Source organism: Mirounga leonina, unplaced genomic scaffold, assembly GCF_011800145.1.
Source record: "Mirounga leonina isolate KUSES-001 unplaced genomic scaffold, KU_Mleo_1.0 Mir_150, whole genome shotgun sequence".
Classification (NCBI taxonomy): Eukaryota; Metazoa; Chordata; class Mammalia; order Carnivora; family Phocidae; genus Mirounga; species Mirounga leonina.
Genome location: NW_023270374.1, coordinates 36,799,476 through 36,818,259, shown reverse-complemented (window position 1 = coordinate 36,818,259; position 18,784 = coordinate 36,799,476). Strand labels below are relative to the sequence as shown.

The 18,784-nt window shown below is 48.7% G+C and overlaps 1 protein-coding gene across 1 annotated transcript in view; it reads right to left on the bottom strand.

Annotated features, from left to right (window-relative positions):
* The window catches only part of LOC118011063 (eyes absent homolog 2), a 131,945-nt gene extending 114,536 nt beyond the window's left edge, over positions 1–17,409 (bottom strand). The window contains exon 1 of the mRNA XM_035005634.1: positions 17,377–17,409. Coding sequence (XP_034861525.1) covers positions 17,377–17,409 — 33 coding nt within the window. The remainder of the gene's footprint in view (positions 1–17,376) is intronic.
* Positions 17,410–18,784: the final 1,375 nt, after the last annotated feature.

The window sequence follows — 18,784 nt, the reverse complement described above, 5'->3', positions numbered from 1 at the left end:
TTGGGTCCCAAAGTCCTAAGACCTGGTCTCCCTAAGGGCCAGGCGAGAGCTCCTGGCTGCAGGTGCATGCTCCCCCCCAGCAGTGCTGATGGTCCCCCACCCTGCATCCCCACCAACGGCTGGCTAACCCTCCTTGTTAAGTATTGCTATCCTAATACGACTAGCATGATATCTGCCTTGTTATCTTTAATTCATGTTTCTCTGATTACCGGTGACTCTGCACATCCTTCTTGGGCTTGTTGCCTTCTGGATTCCCTCTGCTTTCCAAGGAGATGGTGACAGTCACCATGAAAACCTCTCCTCCTTTTCTTGGGCTAAGCTCAGCTTTAACTGAACCCAAGCCCTTGGAAACCTCTTAGTTACTGGCATTAGCGCTTAGACGAATGATAAAAAAATAATAATAATGGCCTCCATTTACTGAGCACTTCCTTCCCCAGGGCTAGTCATTGTTCGAGCAGTATCTTGCTTCATCTAGACCACAACCCTAGGAAGTCGGTCCTAGTACGAAATGGCAGAGCAGGGTTCAAGCCCGGGTTGGCCTGACCCCGAAGCCCTGGCGCCCAGCCAGCGTGCGGCCCTGCCTTCTCAGCGCTGTGGGAAATCACACAGGTCACTGCCTGCCTCGGTTCTCCAGCCAACCCAATGTCCCTGTCACCACAGGCTTGACGTGTCACCCCCAGCAGCGCAAAGAAAGCCTTGCAGATAATCCCAGGGAAAAGCAGCCCCTAATCGATGTTTCTTGCTTTGGAATCCACTTTACGACTTCTTTCCCTACAGCCAAGGGACCTACTGTTCCGGGTCCACGGTGAACTCAAAAACAAGTACTTGTTCATCTTACTGATGCCAGTGTTTAAAATTGTCGAAAACACACCAGGACAGCAAGTGAAAAGACCTGGGTGTGTAACCGGGGGTTGATATAAAAAGTTATCTGCACATAATGCGTAAAATGGAAAAGCCACGAGTAGGTAGAGAGAAATGAGCCCGACCCAGTCAAGTACCCCACCCGTGGCCCAGGGTCCAGAAAGGGACAAATCACAGGTCTCCCCAGGTTGATGGCTCTGCTTCTTTTCTTTGCCCAGAATACCAAGTGATGAAGGCAAAGCCCTGGCTTGACCTGGCAAGCTCTGGTCCTGCCCTGTGACTGCCTAGTGTGTGCTATGATTTCTGTTTTGAGAAAGAGCTAGGTCCTGTCTTGGATCATGGGGCCTGGGGGTGGGGGGTGGGGGGGGTAGACAACAGAGAATCCATGCATAATTGATTATTTGCCCTGTGACTAGAGACACTGGTTGAAAGTGCTAAGCTTCAGTTTCCCCAGCTGGAAAATGGAACTAAACAGTTTATTTGGTTTATTATGAGGATTCTGTAAGATACGGCATATACAAGGCAGAGCCCATTTACAGAGTAGATGTTCCATAAATGGTAGCTGGGATCATTATTCTTTGTGTGTTAATAATCACCATCAAGATGTCAACAATGCTAGCTAGTATTCCATCAATACACCATTTAAAAAAAATATTTGTGAGAATAAAAACACCCGAGGAAGGTTAAAAAACACACAACAACAATTTGGGTAAGGCCAAACAGAAGATTCCAGATGAAAACAAAGGATTTGGGGAGATGTAGATTGAGCTTTCAGCTCTAAGACCAACAGGGATGCATGGTCCACACGCCAGGGAGGGAGGCATCCATATCCGTTTTGCTGGCACTGAGTCATCTAGTCTATTTTGCCATCTTAAAAAAATCCAAATGCGGGGCACCTGGGTGGCTCAGTCGTTAAGCATCTGCCTTCGGCTCAGGTCGTGATCCCAGGGCCCTGGGATCGAGCCCCGCATCGGGCTCCCTGCTCGGTGGGAAGCCTGCTTCTCCCTCTCCCACTCCCCCTGCTTGTGTTCCCTCTCTCTCTCTGTGTCTCTCTCTCTCAAATAAATAAATAAAATCTTAAAAAAAAAAAAAATCCAAATGCGCACCCGGAGCCTGTCCTCTTGCATCTTGGCTGCACGTGGAGTCCAGCCCACATCTGTGTTTAATCAAATCAGTTGCTAAATGTCACAATGGCCTCATTCACAGGTAGCGTAAAGCGTATTTAACTGGCAATAAAACAACCCGCATTCCTGAGAATGCCATTTCAGACAGGCTGCCCTGTCACTGCATCCCTGCCGCCTGAGCAGGAGTGATGTCGGGCAGAGATGGGGAGGAGGGCCGAGAAGGGCAACAATACGCAGAGGAAAGGCGACCACATGTGGATCCACATGGGCCGGGCTGGAAAGAGAGCCAACTCGCAGTGCCAGCTGGGAAAAGGCAAGTGGCAATTGTGAGCACACTCTAGACTAAACGTCGCTATTTGTTCGTGGCAGTTATGCAGAGGATTGATAGATTTGGAGGGCTTCTTAGAGGAGGTGGCAACCGAGCAGAAGCTAAATGGACGGGAAGGAGCCAGCCACAGAGAGGATCTGGGGAAAGAGCAGGTTGGGGGCAACAGCAAAATGCAAAGGCCCCGAGGTGTGAGGAATGCAAAGAAGGCCGGTGTGCGTGAAATGGAGAGATGGGGGTGCAGTATGTGTCACGAGGTCAGAGAGGTCTTCAGGGCCGAATCATGCGGGGCTTGGTTGCGGGGAGGTCACCGGGAGGCACTGGCATTATTTCTGACTGCAGTGGGAAGCCTCACATGGAGAGTTTTCAGCAGAGGAGTGACATAATCTGATACAACATGGGGAAGGACCGACCGTGTGACTTTGCTCAGTGGGGCGGAAACAGATCAGAGGGTCACAGTGGATCCCAAGACCAAGGGCACTATTCTTACTGCCAAGGATCTTCTCTGGAGGGATTGTCCGGAGTGGTAAACCATAAAGATCAGCGCTTCTGAGGCAAGTTACACCTGATGGAGAGAGATTTTCACTGATCTAGTGCCAGGGAAGGCACTGAGGTTAGACGTACCTTACTGCCCTGATGGAAATTTGGCAGGGATGGAGTATGTGAGGCAGCCTGGACCAATCAGTGCATCATGCTCCCCTGATGACAAAGACTGCTTAAGGGGTGTGCATCTCAACTAAGCAGACCCGAATGAGAGGACATTGCCATGTGCCTCATGGTAAAGAGGCAGGAGGTACTGCGGCCACTTGGCCACCATGAGAGCACCAGGCCTTTTCATGACTGCCCTCCTCCTCAAAGAGATAACACACCCAGTTTTCACTGCCCAGATATGCAAAAAAAAGTCTGCTCAAGAATAGATGGATGACTGAATCATCATCCTCGGTGCCCCTCCTCCTCTGACCCATCCAAATACTGTCACTGATTTCTGTGCATAGGGCCTCTGAAAACCCTGTAAGTCTGTCCCCCTTTCTCTACCTCCACCACCTCCATGCCTCTACCATTTCTTTACCTGGGGACTGCCTAGCTTCCTCACTGATTTTCCTTCATCTGCCCTGACCCTGGCTCAATCCGCTATCCTCACAGTCTCCCAGAGCTCTTTTCCAGCTCTGTCACAGCGTCCTTGGTTTCCCTTCACAGGGTCCACAGGCCTGCTGTGACCTGCCTCTTCTCTGACCTCACTGAGCCCCATCTTTCAGCCCTATGATGGGTTGATTTGTATCCCCCACAAAAGATATATTCAAGCCCTCGCCCCAGTACCTTTGAATGTGACTTATTTGGAAACAGGGTCTTTGCAGATGGCATCAAGTTAAGATGAGGTCATGCTGGATCAGGGTGGGGCCTCATCCAGGGACAGGTGTCCTCTTACAAAGAGAAAAGTTTGGAGGCAGACACAGAGGGAGGAGCACCAGGTAAAGATGGGGGCAGCGATGGGCCTCCAAGCCAAGGACTGCCGGCAACCACCGGGAGCTGGGAGAGAGGCAACGAACTGATTCTCTCCCTGAGCCTCCAGAAGGAACCAAGCCTGGTGCGAGCTGGAGTCTGGACTTCGGACTTCCAGAACTGTAAAGAGAATACTGTCCTGTCGTTTTCAACCACCCAGTTTATGGTGTTTCTGTTACAGCAACCCTAGCAAATCAACACCGCCACCCCCCCTTTGCCTCCTTCCAGCCACCTGGCCACTGGGACATCATTTTAGGACGTCTGCGTTTACTTGTCCCTCTGCCTGTAATACCTGCTCAGAGCCCAGCGTGTCTCTAACACGAATGTGTATACAACTACCTGGGGATCCCATTAGAAAGCAGATTCTGCAGGTTCTGGGTGAGACCTGAACGTCTAACACTCTCCCCGGCGATGCTGATGCGGTCAGACTGGGCACCACAGCTGGAAGCCCTGACCCCTCCCACAGCGGGCTACCTCTTGTCAGCCAGGACTCTGCTCGGCTGTGACCTTTCCCGGCCACCCCGGAGCATGCCCACTCCCCAGCGTCCCCTCACTCCGGCCGCACCTTACACATCGCTCGGGTGTGGTTGTTTCGTGCTGCTGGAATTCACACCCCTGAAGCCACTCTATGTATTTAGAAACATATCTACTGCTCATCTCATTCCCACTAGGACGTCAGCTCACGAGAGCTGGGACTCTGTTGGCTGCTTTGTGCCTGGTTTCTAGAAGAGTAAGCATGTCGCGGCTCTCTGAAAAAAATTTTTGGACAAAACAAACAAAAAGAATGTCTGTCTTGTTCTTGGGCACTATTTCCAGCTTCTAGCACAGGACCTGGCATCTAACAGACATTCAATAACTACATATTGAATGAATACATTAACAGAGCAAATGAACTGACCTGGATAATCGTTTCTTTTTTTTTTTTTTTCTTAAAGATTTTATTTATTTGACAGAGACAGACAGCAAGAGAGGGAACACAAGCAGGGGGAGTGGAGAGGGAGAAGCAGGCTTCCCGCTGAGCAGGGAGCCCGATGCGGGGCTCGATCCCAGGACCCTGGGATCGTGACCTGAGCCGAAGGCAGACGCTTAATGACTGAGCCCCCCAGGCGCCCCTGGATAATCGTTTCTGATTATCGAGCCCATACTGTGTCAGGAACTCCGCTAAGTCCCTTCCCCTGGTTATCCTAGTTTATCCCCCACCCAACAAGGAGAACAGAACCAAGTAGGCTCTACTGTGATCCCTTATCAATCATTCTGTTTACTGAGCACCTACTATATGCCAGTCTGTCCTAAGCACTAAGGACAGAGCCATGGACAAGAGAAGGTAAACACCGCCTCCGTGGAGCCCACATCCTAGCGGGGAGGGGCTGAAAATGAATAAACATGTAAAACCGGTTGGACCTACGGAACTCGGGTACTGGCGGGTGGTCACAGAAGGCTCTTTATGTGAGCAAAGATTTGCAAGATGTGAAAGACTGAAGCTCATAGACAGAGGTTAAGCAACTTGCTGCTTACAACTCTGAGACTGCAAATGGCACAGCTGGGATTCGAACCTGGGGCTGTCTGACTCTGGGGTCTGTTGGTTTTCACCTCAGTGTTCTCCCCCCTCCATCCTGCTGGGGAATTCCCACCCCACCAGAGGGTTTACTAATAGTTTCAGCAGGTGTTCGACTTAGCCTAGCGGAAAATGCCTCTCCTCCCCCTATTCACTCCCAATGCACCCCAAATGCTGGCCTGGTTGCATGGGGGTCTGATTCCCCAGTGGCAGATGGTTGCCTAGCTGCCCAGCAGCCAGGGCTCAGTAACGAGGGGAAGTCGGCTGCAGGCTAGGGCCCTGCCCTGGGGCTAGCAGAAGCCAACATCTGGTTTGTGACAGGGTGGCCCTAAAAAGCTACGGTATGGGCTCTAAAGTTACCTTCTCCAAATTGATACTTTTTTCAAATAGAGAGGTCAAGTGCTCACTGGAATGACCTCCCACGGCAATCCTCGAGTGCCTCATAAGATACAAATCCTCCATCTGTCCGACTGATGGGCAAAGAGCCTCGTAAAATGGTACATTATTCTCAGGTACCTTTGCAGGGGTACCGGGCTCATTCCCTCTGAATGTCAACTCTGCCCCTCTACTCACCAAGCTGCCCGTTCCAAGTGTTTACCATTAGCAGTGAGGCTCTTTCCACAGACCTGTAAATTCCAAGCGGCCCATCTGAAATACCCCAGGAGGATGTGGGAATGACGCACGCAAAGGCCACAGCTTCCCTTAAGATATCTCCCACGTTCAGATCAAAGCCGTCTTGTCCTTGGTCCTAACGGCCATAATTCACTCCTTGCCCTAAAACCTCACGTTGCTTTTAAAGAGTTGATGGACCCAGCAGCTGCGGACCTCGGCTTTCATCTCTGCTGGATTTATTTCCCCTTCTCCGGCCAGCTCTTCCAATCTCTGTAGCTGAAAGTGTTTCCAAAGGCCCAGAATTTGGGTGTCACTCTTCCCCACTCCCACCATCACCAGTGGGTGCTTTTGAGCCTGTCTTCAAACTCGGTGGGGTGCTCACATTTCCAGAGCACATCCTATGGCTGAGGTCAGCCCAAGGGGTGGATGAAACCCTGCCAGTGTGGTCTGCGGAACATTCTGTGTTTTTATCTTTTCCCCTCTTTTTACACGAGGAAAGCATTTAAACCAAGGGGTTGCAGGGTGGGGACTCTGTTGATCAAGGTCAGCCCTGCTAGTAATAAGACAGTCTGACATCACGTAGCCCTGATAAGATGCACGGAGGGTACACATTGCCTGCGTGGTCTGCTAACCCCAAACGCACAACCTCGATCTAATTATGAGAAAACACCAGACAGACCTAAACCCAGGGACATTCAACAAAACACCCAACTAGTGTTCAACAAGGGGTCGAGGTCATGAAAGACGGAGGGGCTGTCACAGAAGAGTCACAACCACTAAACCCAACGTGGGATCCTGGCTTGGACCCTGGGAACAGAAAATGGATGTTTGTAGAAAGACCGGTGGTCTTTGGATAAGTCCATCATTCAGTTAAAGCACAGAGCTACGGTCAGCTTCCTGGTTTTGACCACCGCACAGCGATTTTGTAAGTTGTAGGGGAAGCTGGGAACTCTCTGTACTATCTTGGCAATTGTTATGTAAGTCTAAACTTATTTATTTTTAAAGATTTTATTTTTAAGTAATCTCTATGCCCAATGTGGGGTTTGAACTCACAACCCTGAGATCCACAGTTGTATGCTGTCCCAACTGAGCCAGCCAGGTGCCCTGAAAGAGTTTTAAAAAAAGAATAAATAGATTCTGATGGGCAGAGATTAAATCTGCTACTTATTGGCTATGTGACCTCATGCAAGTTAGTTAACCTCTCTGTGCCTTACTCTCTCCATCTGTAAAATGGGTATTAAAATAGCATCTACCTCACAGGGGCATTGTGAGAATCAAATGAGTTAATACGCATATGCTCAAAAACGCATCTGATCCTCAGCAATGTCGGGACCGATGCCATCCTTCGATAGTGTCATTATTCTTATTACTATCACTTCCATTCTTTCTCTTTTGCTGGGAAAGAATGGGGTGAAACACGTACAGTAATTCAGAATCCTCCAGCAGCATAATATTTTTAAAACTGATAAAATTTAGGGCGCCTGGGTGGCTCAGTCGGTCAAAGTGTCCGACTCCTAGTTTCGGCTCAGGTCGTAATCTCAGGGTCGTGGGATCAAGTCCTGTGTCGGGCTCTGAGCTCAGCTTGGAGTCTGCTTGTCCCTCTCCCTCTGCTCCTCCCCCCTGCTGGCGTGCATGCACTCTCTCTCAAATAAATAAAATCTTTAAAAAAAAACTGGTAAGATTTAATAATTTCACATAAGAATCCAGGTCTGGGGCTTTTATTTGAACAAAAAAGTGAGGGATGCTCTGGAAAATTTGACTTGCTCTCTCACCTACAATCATATGCTCGGGGTGAGTAGTGGATGCCCCTTTTAGGGGGCATGTGCTCTCCATGCTCCCCTCCCCTCCTTATTGTCTCCCCCCACTGAGAATAAATCCATCATCCTTGGCCTGATATCTTTCTTACAGTTAAAAAAAATGCTTCTGTATCTCTGTGGTTGGCTGAATAATGGCCCCCAAAATGTCTATATCTGAATCCCTAGAACTGCATGTTACTTTACATGGCAAAAGTGACATCTCAGAGATGATTAAATTAAGGATCTTGAGATGGGGAGATAGTCCTGGATTATCCAAGTGAGCCCAGTGTTAGCACAGAGGTCTTAACAAGAGGGAGACGGGCAGGTCAGCATCAGAGAGGAGATGTGACCGAGGAAGCAGAGGTTGCAGTGATGGGCTTTAGAGATGGAAGAAGGGGCCGTGAGCCAAGGGATGCGGGCAGCCTCTGGAAGCTGGAAAAGGCCACGAGACAGATTCTTCCCTGGAACCTCCAGAAGGAACGCAGCCCTGCTGACACCTTGAGTTTAGAATTCTGACCTCCAATACCAGAAGATAATGAATTTTGTTGTGAAAGCTACTAAGTCTGTGGCAATTTGCTATGGTACCAATAGGACATTGACACAGTATCTGTGTCTCTAAGAAAAGTAAGAAAAGAAAAATACAGTAGGGGCTTATTACCCAATATTTCTTTGGCTCAGCCCATGTTCCTCACTGTGTGACATGCCCTGTTCCTGTAGACACTGGCATTTGCTGCCCCTTGCCTAGGAGATTCATATCATTCATTCATTCGTTCATTCATTCACTCACTCACTCACTTACTCACTCACTCACGCATGCATGCTTTATAGTTACTCACTGGGGTCACAATGGGGAATAGGATGGTCCCTGCCTTTAAGGCTTTTACAGTCTAAGTGGATATTCAATGAAATAAAATGTAGCATTTAAGCTTTGAAAAGAGAAAAATCGTCTTGTTTGACAAACACTCAAAATAAACTTCAAAAAACGAACAAGCTGCCCCAGTTTATTTTAGTTTTGTCTTCATAATAACCTGGGGGAGACAGACACCATCCCTAATCCTGACCTCTTAAAAATAAGGGATCTGAAGCTCAGAGAAGTTAAGTAACATGTTTAAGGTTGCACAGCTGGTAACTGGCAAGCCAGCTCCGACAAGAGTTGTGCGGCTTCCATTTCTCCCGGACGCAGCTCAGACCTGCTGGAACCTGCCCTGGGAGCATCCCAAGCTGCTGAACTCTTGAACTCACCTTAACAGTCAGCTCTTAAGTGGTGGCACATTTTATAGTGACAAACCGAGCCCAGAGCTGGCCCTGTGCCAGGCTGTTTGTGGTTGCAGCCACTTAATGACGCGTTCTGAGCAGATGAGGGACTGGTCCAGAAAAGGCAGCTCAGCACTTATTCTGCACTTGGCTGGGAGGACTTGGATCTCATCCATCCCTAACACAAACCCTTGTCAAAGCCCACACACTGGACATTTGTACCCAGACAGGGCTGGCAATTCTGGTGGGCAGCCCATGGCCAACTGTTCTGTGTGCAGATGATGAGAAACCTCACCACTCATCCTCGGGCATATCTGCACGCTGGTTCCTACAGACAGCCATGGGTGGTTGAGCCAGAGGACTACCCCCAGTGTTTGTTCTTCCCTTCATTTTCTTAAAGGATTTTATTTATTTATTTGAGAGAGAGAGAGAGACAGCTCACACACATGGGGGGAGAGGCAGAGGCAGAAGCAGAAGCAGACTTTCTGCTGAGCCTGATGCGGGACTTGATCCCAGGACCCCGAGATCCTGTCCTGAGCCGAAGGCAGACCTTTAACAACTGAGCCACCCAGGCACCCCTGTTCTTTCCTTCTCTCATTATAACAAAGCTTGCAAGTTTTAGCTGGGCCCATGGCCATCCCAAATAAATACTACATCTCCCAACTTCTCTTGCAGCTAGGTTGGCCAAGTGTCTAAGATCTGGCTAATGTCACATGAGTAGATGTGTGGGGTGCCATATCTGGGTTACGCCCTTAAAGAGAGGGTGGTCTTTGCCTTCCACCTCCTCCCCCTCCCCTCTGGCTGGCTTAGGCTTGGTGTGAGCCATCCTAGGTCACTAGGATAAGGGCAGTAACCTTCAGCACCATGGAACTACGAAAGGGAGGAGGGCTGCTGAGCTTCCTAACTCTGCAGAGCTGCTTCCATCCAGACTGTCACGTCAGAGAGAAATAAACTGTGGTCCCATTGAACCACTGTTAAAGCAGCTGAGCATGTACCCGGACACTCTTCCCAAACCCTCATATACCATGGATGCCAAATAAAACTCTCAGAGACAGGGCCCTGCCAATTTCATGAGAAAAGTTCTCTTGGTTTTACAGTGATTCCACTGCTTATGTAGATGTCGAGGCAAAGGACAGGGTGGTCCAGGCAAAAGTTCCTTCCGGTGACAAATCCTTAGGAACACTGTCTTCAGGCCACTCTGCAAACTCACAAGAAGTGTTTAAGACCAAATGTAATAGGCTGCCAAGAATTCCTCTGGTCCCTGTATGCAGATGCCGTTCTTCTCAGCTGGTGGTGGGGTCTTTTTCCCTTCTCCTTGAACGTGGCCTGGCCTTGTGACCTACTGTGAACAATGATCACATATGGCAGAAGTGATGTTCTGGAACTTCCAAGCCCAGGCCTTAAGAGAGCTGGCGGTTTCCACCTTCATTTTCTTGGCACCCAGCCACCATGCTGTAAGGAAGCTGGCAAGACACTGGAGGAAGAGAGGCCGCATGGAGGAGAATCAAGGCACCCAGCCTTAGCCCCAACTGCCAGATGAGTGAGTACACCCTTCCTGGACATCTCAGCCGAGCGCAACTGCATGAGCGACCCCAGGCATCACCAAGAAGGGCAAAAAAACCCAACTCTGCTCAGCCCGGCCAACCCAAGTAATTGCGAGAGATAATACACTGTGGCTGTCGTAAGCCACTACGTCTTGGGGTGGTTTGTTACACAGCACTAGCCAATTCATACGCAGGGGCTGTTATTTTACTTGGTCTTTCTCCAAGTCCAGTTAGAGTTCCTCAAAACTCCCTGTACTCTTCCTTCATAGCCATGATCACAACTGCAATGGCTTTAGTGTGATTATCTGTTTAGCACATCGAAGTGGTAGGAAGTGTGTCCTTGGGAGCTTCTCAGACCTGGCTCTTCCACTCCTGGTCGTGTGACTTTGGGCAGGTCACTTTTCCTCTCTGCAGCTCCATCTGCTCGTTTACATAGTGGGAGAATTATCAGTCCTTCCCTCACAGGATTTTCATGAGATGAAATGGGAGAATGTTTAGTTAAGTGGCTGGCATGGGGTCTGGTACCTAGCATGCCCTCAATACATATTTGTTGAGTGAAGAGATGAAAGAGCTGATGTAATAGAGTTCTACAAACATTCGATGGGTGAATGAACCAACTGCTCAGCCGCGGCTTCTTGGCGAGACCTGGCCCGACTACCACAATGGAACGGCACGACAGGTTCCCACGGTCACACCTTGGATCCCCCTGACCACTCTACCTTGTTCTTCATATATGGACAGCATTTATCACCCTACCAGATAAGGCACTTACTTATTCATTCTATTACTTATCTTGGTTTTGTCTATCTTTCCCATCACAAAAATAGATTTTTTTTGTCTCTTTTGTTCCCTGCTGCATCTCGAGTGCCTGGAACCATGCCCAGGACACAGTAGGCGTCAACAAATATTTGCTGACTGACTGAATGAATATAAGAAGTGTTCATGAGGGTCCATGGCTCACAGAAGTGTGGATGTGAGCATACGGAAAGCAGCCCCCTTTGAAGAAGGCCCTTCACATTCTCAAGACATTTTAGTGGCATCTATTGACAATGGTCCTGATGACGACATAAGTCCACGATGACTCTGATGTGAAGGGTGCCCCCCGGAGTTGTATAAAACCAAAAGCAGAGCCCTGGTGGGAAGAACTACGTTCAGACACAGCACCCAGCTCTGTTCTCCACCAACAGGCCCCATGAATACCTCTCTCTCCAAATACACAGTTTGGTCTCTGGACAAATTTGCTGGAATCCAAAAACCGCCTAACATTGAATTATTCCTCCTGCCCATTGCAAAAATGAGACAATCACTCAAGAACTGCCCAACATTGATAAGGCAGGTATCAACTTCCGTTGACTTACTCATGTAAGAGAAAGATGAGAATCATGCTGACACCATAACATTAACTAAGAGCTTGTTATGTGCCAGGAAAGTCTTGGTGAGCTTCCTATAGATAGTAACTCTCATAATTCAGTGAAGAGAGTATCATCCTCAGCACAGTAAACAGAGGAGAACACTGTGGAACAGAGAGATGAAGAAACTTGTCCAAGGCCACCCAGTTAGAAAGAGATGGGAAAATGCTAAGTCGGACTAGGTCATAAATGAAAGGAGAAATGCTGCCTTGTGAACGCAGCACTGTAGGAAGGGTGTTGGCCGGCCACATGAAAAAAAATGTGGTCCACACGCATGGCCGTGGGCAGCTGGGGAGAAGTAACACTGGCCCCAAGGCCACATCCTATCCTTGACTACAGCTGGAAGGCACCTGACACATGCATTCTTCCCGAGACTTGTATGTGACCTTCCCAGGCGGAACGTTTGCCTTCCCCCTTTTCAGAGTTCCCTTTCCATGGGTTCCCTGCGTGTGCCTCCCGTCGTACTGAAATATACATCTGCACCGTGGTGAACTTTCATTCCCCTGGAATAAGGTTGCCAGTAAAAACAAAAGTGGCCTCGACGTGTAGGAGTTCACAGAAAAGCCCTTTTATGGAAAAGCATAATATTCGTGCTCTTGGGCACTGAGCTCCGTAAAAGCGGGGAGGACCAACATTCTTTGGTCACAGTCCTAGAGAGCTGGTAGGGGTCTGAGGGATGAGCCCACTCCTCTTTCCCGCCTTTCTTTCCTTCTTCAAGCATTTCTAGTTGCCTGATGGTCGCCTACGTAATATCCATTTCCTCCCCATTCTTGTTAAGAGAAGCTGGGGTGCCTGGGTGGCTCAGTTGGTTAAGTGGCTGACTCCTGATCTCAGCTCAGGTTTTGATTTCAGGGTCGTGAGTTCAAGCCCTGCATTGGGCTCCACGCTGGGTGTGGAGCCTAGTTTAAAAAAAAAAGAGAGAGAAAGAGAGGCGACTTGGAATAGCAATGCACCTAGGTAAAAATCGTCACTTCTCTAGTCTTCCCTGCAGCCAAGAGTAGTCATAGGACACAAAACCAGCCCATTAAACAAAATCTGAAAACTTTAGCTTTCCGAATCATAGCATTGTTCCTTCTTGATTCTCCCTTCTTCTGCCTGTCTGGAATGTGGAGGTAAGGGCTGGAGGTAAAGCAGCCATGTTGTGACTGTGAGGTGACAAGAATCAGGATGAAAGTTAGAGGGAAGTTGGAACACCAAGTTCTCTGCTGCTTGCAGCTGAATGCACTCTGATAATGTGGGCCAGATGCCATGGGTCCTGTGGGATAAGGGATGGTTCCTGCTAACCAGAACCTCAAATATAGGCCAACTTCTGTACTTTACAGAGCGGGAGATTGAGGATCAGTGACTGAAGGCCCAGAGTCATATACGAATTTGTGAGAGACGGGATTAGAACCCAGACTTAGGTCTTACGTCTAGTTTTGCTTCTTCTGCGGGCTCAGGGGTCCCAGAGTGTGATAGAAACCCCGAGTAGTGGGACAAAGATAATTTAAATGACTTTTTAAATTCTCTTTTATTTAAAATTTTTTTTTTCATTATTTTATCTGTTTGTCAGAGAGGGAGAAAGAGAGACAGCACAAGCAGGGGGAGTGGCAGGCAGAGGGAGAAGCAGGACTCAATCCCAGGACTCTGGGATCCTGACCTGAGCTGAAGGCAGACGCTAAACCGACCGAGCCACCCAGGCATCCCTTTAATTCTCTTTTTTTTTTTTTTAAAGATTTTATTTATTTATTTGAGACAGAGAGAATGAGAGAGAGAGAGCACATGAGGGGGGAGGGTCAGAGGGAGAAGCAGGCTCCCCGCCGAGCAGGGAGCCCGATGCGGGACTCGATCCAGGGACTCCAGGATCATGACCTGAGCCGAAGGCAGTCGCTTAACCAACTGAGCCACCCAGGCGCCCCCTTTAATTCTCTTTTTAATGTATCTCGCAGGTAGCCTAGATCAGAGGTGAAGAGCTTGGACTCTGGAGCTAGACTGCTTGGGTCCAAATCCTGGTTTCACGACTCATTAGCCGAATGACCTTGACCATGTTATTGGCCCTCTTTGTGCCTGTTTCCTCCTCTGTAAAATAGGCATGATAATAATTTCTATATTATACAGTAATTGTGAGCATTTAATGAGGTAGTACCTGAAGCACAGCAAGTATTAAACAAGTACTAATTATTATTAGGTCAAGGAGAAAATCTCTCACAGTCACTAATCTCTCTTTTTAGCAAAGAGAGCACAGGCAGGCGTCAGGTCCAGAGTCTTGGCTAGGATTTAATAATACTGTTTCATTTTCGTTGACTTTATTTTTACCAACTCCATCCATTTATGGCAAACAATGGTGGCTCTCCACCGAAGGCAGTGCTATAAATTCCCCTTTTAAAATGAATTTATTTTAAGGCAAAAGAAGCCTGTAAATTAAAAAAAAATCAAGTAACAGGACAGGTGGTATTTAGATGTGACAAAATCATGAATAAGATGTTTGAGTGCCTGAAGTTTGGGAAACACTTTCTAGGCCAAGGGAGAAAATCTGTATCGCCCACCCGTACGTCCCCTCCCACGGTCACAGCAGACACCGCTAGAGCTGATCCCTGCACACCTTTCCATGGAGGCCAGCAAGGGAATTCGCCAGCGGCTTCCTCGACTGGTCCAGTTCTGACAAAATCCAGAACCTGACACTACCCCCTGGTGATGGAGAGATCAGACCAGGGGGCTGCTGACAACTACTCAAGGACTGAGTTCTGGTTGGTTTACGGTTGGATTTTTACCATTTGTATAAAAAGTGTTCACCGTACAAATATGCTTAGCCCATGCACAGGCGATCTCTGGAAGGACACCCAAGAACCTGGTGACAGGGGTTGCTTCTGGGCACACGTTGGGGGTGGCTGTGGGACAGGGACAGGAGGCAGATGTTACTACCTCTGTACTATGTGCATATGTTAACCACTCAACAAACTTAATATATCATGAAAAGAAAGGGTGTAGGGAGGGGGGATTTTTCTGGGTTTCCTGAGGATCAGTGTCCTTTATTTTTGTTTAAGATTTTATTTATTTGACAGAGAGAAACACAGTGAGAGAAGGAACACAGCAGGGGGAATGGGAGAGGGAGAAGCAGGCTTCCCGCAGAGCAGGGAGCCCGATGGGGGGCTCGATCCCAGGACCCTGGGATCATGACCTGAGCCGAAGGCAGACGCTTAGTGACTGAGCCACCCAGGCACCCCGGATCAGTGTCCTTTAAATACTGGAGAATCAAAAGCGGGTTTGTGTACAGAATTGCGACTCCTCCTGGTGGAGGTGTCAGCTGAGCTCCTGGTCCTGTTTCAGGGGTGCCCACCTGCTGCTTATCTAACTTCCCTGCCGGGGGTGGCTTAAGCCGATTACCTGCAAGAGCCCTCTAGGGTGCTTTTGATGCCCCTGAAGCTGAGCAGCACACGCCTGGGGACGCACCAAGGGTTTGTGCTATTCAGTGACAAGCCACTGGATCTCCCTCCCCTCCTCCCGTCCCCCAGACACTTCCTTTTCTAGCGACAGCTCAACATAGTGGTAACAGCGTTGAATTTGGACAGAAACCCTGGTCAGCAGCCATGAGCATCAAGGCAGGACTCTCCACCAGCAAAGGGATTATGGCTTGCTGAAAGCTCACACGGTGCTTAGCATTTTTTAGTAACAAAATATTTTAAAATTAAGGTATGTATGTTGTTGTTTTAGACATAATGCTATCACACACGTAATAGGCTATAGTGTAAACATAAGTTCTGCATTTACTGGGAAAGCAAACAATTGATTTACTGCGGTATTTGCTTTATTGCAGTGGTCTGGAACGGAACCCGCAACATCTCCGAGGTATGCCTGTATACCCACGTCCACGCACCTGCATAGTGATAAAACAGAACTGTATTTCTTCCTGTGGGTCTAGATCAGGGGACAGGCAAACATTTTTTTGCGAAGGGCCAGACAGTAAATATTTTCTGCTCTGGCCATATGGTCTGTGTTGCAAATAGTCAGCTCTGCCCTTGTAGTGTGGAAGCAGCCACATTATGTATTATGTAACCGAATGGAAGTGGCCGTGTGCCAATAAAACTTTATTTGTGGACACTGAAATTTTCAATCTCCTATCATTTTTAGGTGTCATGAAATATTACTCTTCTTTTGATTTTTTCCTCTGTCTGCATGTGTAGAAACCATTTCTTAACTCCTGGGCTGGACAAAAACAGGCGGTAGACGGATTGGGTCACAGTTACCCCACGCCTGGTCTAGGTCAAAATGTTTGAAACGCACTGCTACAGAGCTTTTGTCTACACCTGCCCTCCTGTTTCTGGAAGTCTCTGTTCTCCTGTTTTAAAAGGCCCCTCAGGAGACAAATACTGTCTGATTCTTCTTCTGTGAGGTATCTAAGGTAGTCAGACTTTTGAAGACAGAAAGTAGAATGGTGGGTGGGGGAGAAAGTAGAAAGTAGAAAGTAGAAAGGGGAGGGGGAATGTGATGTTCAGTGGATAGAGTTTCAGTTTTACAGGATGAACACGTTGTGGAGATCTGTTGCACAAAAATGTGAGTGCAGTTAACGCTACCGTAATGTATACTTAAAAATGGTTAAGATGATAAATTTTATGTTATATGCTTTTTACCACAATACACGCACACAAACACACACACACACTGCTCAGGCTTTCTCCTGGCCTCTGTGGATTCGTCCCAGGAGCATTCCTTTGGCAGAAGCAGCAGCTGATCTGTCCCACTGTAAGTGTGAGACCCCCTCCCGCATGGCAGGGGACAGAAGAAGCCCTTTGCTGACCTTTGGCCCTCCTGCCTAGGGACACAGAAGCCATCTCCCAGCCTGGGTGAGGACAGGGCCGCTAATGGGCTGCTCTCCAGCTCCTCCCCTTCACAGGGGCCATGCCTCTCCTCTCTCCTGGACTACGACAGCCACCTCCTCCCATGGGTCTCCCTGTGCCCAGCATCTGCCTACAGAGCACTCTCCATGCGACAGACCTTGCTAGAACTTGTGGTTGGTTGAATTGTGCCCCCCACCCCCATTCATGTCTACCCAGAACCTCAGAATGGGACTTTATTTGGAAAGAGGGTTTTTGCATATGTAATCAAGTTAAGAACTGGGATGAGATCTCCCTGGATTGGGGGGAGCCCTAAATCCAATGACAGTGTCCTTATAAAAGACAGAAAAGGACACAGAGACATGGGGAGGAAAGGGAAGGAGCCACCAGGAGCTGAAGAGCAAGGAAGGACTCTCCCCCAGAGTCTTCAGAGAGAGCTCTGCCCTGTTGCACCTTGCTTTCAGACTTCTGGCCTCCAGGGCTGCGAGACACACCCAGTCGGTGGCTCTTTGTTATAGCAGCCCCAGGAAAGTTGTACAGAACTCAAACTGGATCCTGTCCTTCCTCCTGCCTTTCCCACCTCACCTGAGTAAAGCCATAGCCCTCACAGTGGTCCATCGGACCCAGCCCCATCATCAGCTCTCGGCCTCACCTCTCCCCCCACACCCCCGCATTACCTCCCCTCCAGCCACCTGGCCCCTTTGCTGCTTCTCAGACCTGCCTTTGTGGGTGCTGCTCCTTCTGCCTAGAATGCCCTTCCCCAGACTTCCCTTCCTCTTTGCTCAAATTCATCTTCTTGGTGAGGCCAGCCCTGACTGCCCCACCCCCCACTACCTAAATTGCATCTGCTTCCTACCAGTCCCCTCCCCTCCTCTCTTTTTCTGCATGAATCCATCACTGTTCAAAACATTATGAATTTTGTCTAAAAAAAAAAAAAAAATCTTATTTACTGTCTGTGTCCCCCCTGCTAGGATGTAAGTTGTGCAAGGGTGGAGTTTTTCTCTGTTCTGTCACTGCTGGGACCCCAAACCTTGTGCACAGTGGATACTGAGAATAAATAATTGTTGATGGGCGCCTGGGTGGTTCAATTGGTTAAGCGACTGCCTTCGGCTCAGGTCATGATCCTGGAGTCCCGGGATTGAGTCCCGCATCGGGCTCCCTGCTCAGCAGGGGGTCTGCTTCTCCCTCTGCCCTCTTCCCTCTCGTGCTCTCTGTCTCTCATTCTCTCTCTCTCAAATAAATAAATAAAATCTTTAAAAAAAAATAATTGTTGACAAGTGAGTGAGTGTGCATGGTAAGCAGAATAGGACCCTTCCACTCCCCAAAGATACCCACCCTCATCCCTGGAATCACGAATATGTTGGGCTGCATGACAAAGGGAATTAAGGTTGCATATGAAATTAAGGTTGTTAATCATCCATCTTTACGATAGAGAGAGCATCCTGGATTACGGGGGGAGGGGTGCAGTGTCAGCGGAAGAGGGAGGCAGGACAGAGAGTCAGAGAGAGAGAGAGAACGACAGAAGATCAAAGTGATGTGGTGGGAGCAGGACCTAACCTGCTGCTGGGGGGGTGGGGCAGAGCACAAGCCCAGGAGCCCGGGTGCCCCCTTAGGGTGGAAAAGGCTTCCAGAAGAAACACCACCTGGCTGACACCTTGAGTTTAGCTCAGTGAGTCCAACTTTTGACCTCCAGAACTGTAAGATAGCAAATACGTGCTGTCTGAAGCCACGGATTTCGTGGCACTTTGCTACAGCCCAAAAAACTAATGCAATACTCCTCGTGAATAATAACAATGCTCATCAACATGTGGCACAGCTTCTGTGCCGGGCTCTGCTCTTACACGTTCTGACTCATTCAATCCTTACAACAATCTTACAACAGCACAACGGATGAGGTGAAGACTCCTAAGATCTGAATCTTACAAAGGTGGAAACTGTGGCCCAGAAAGGCAAAGTCGCTTGCCTGTCACGCAGGTATGAAATGGCTGGGCTC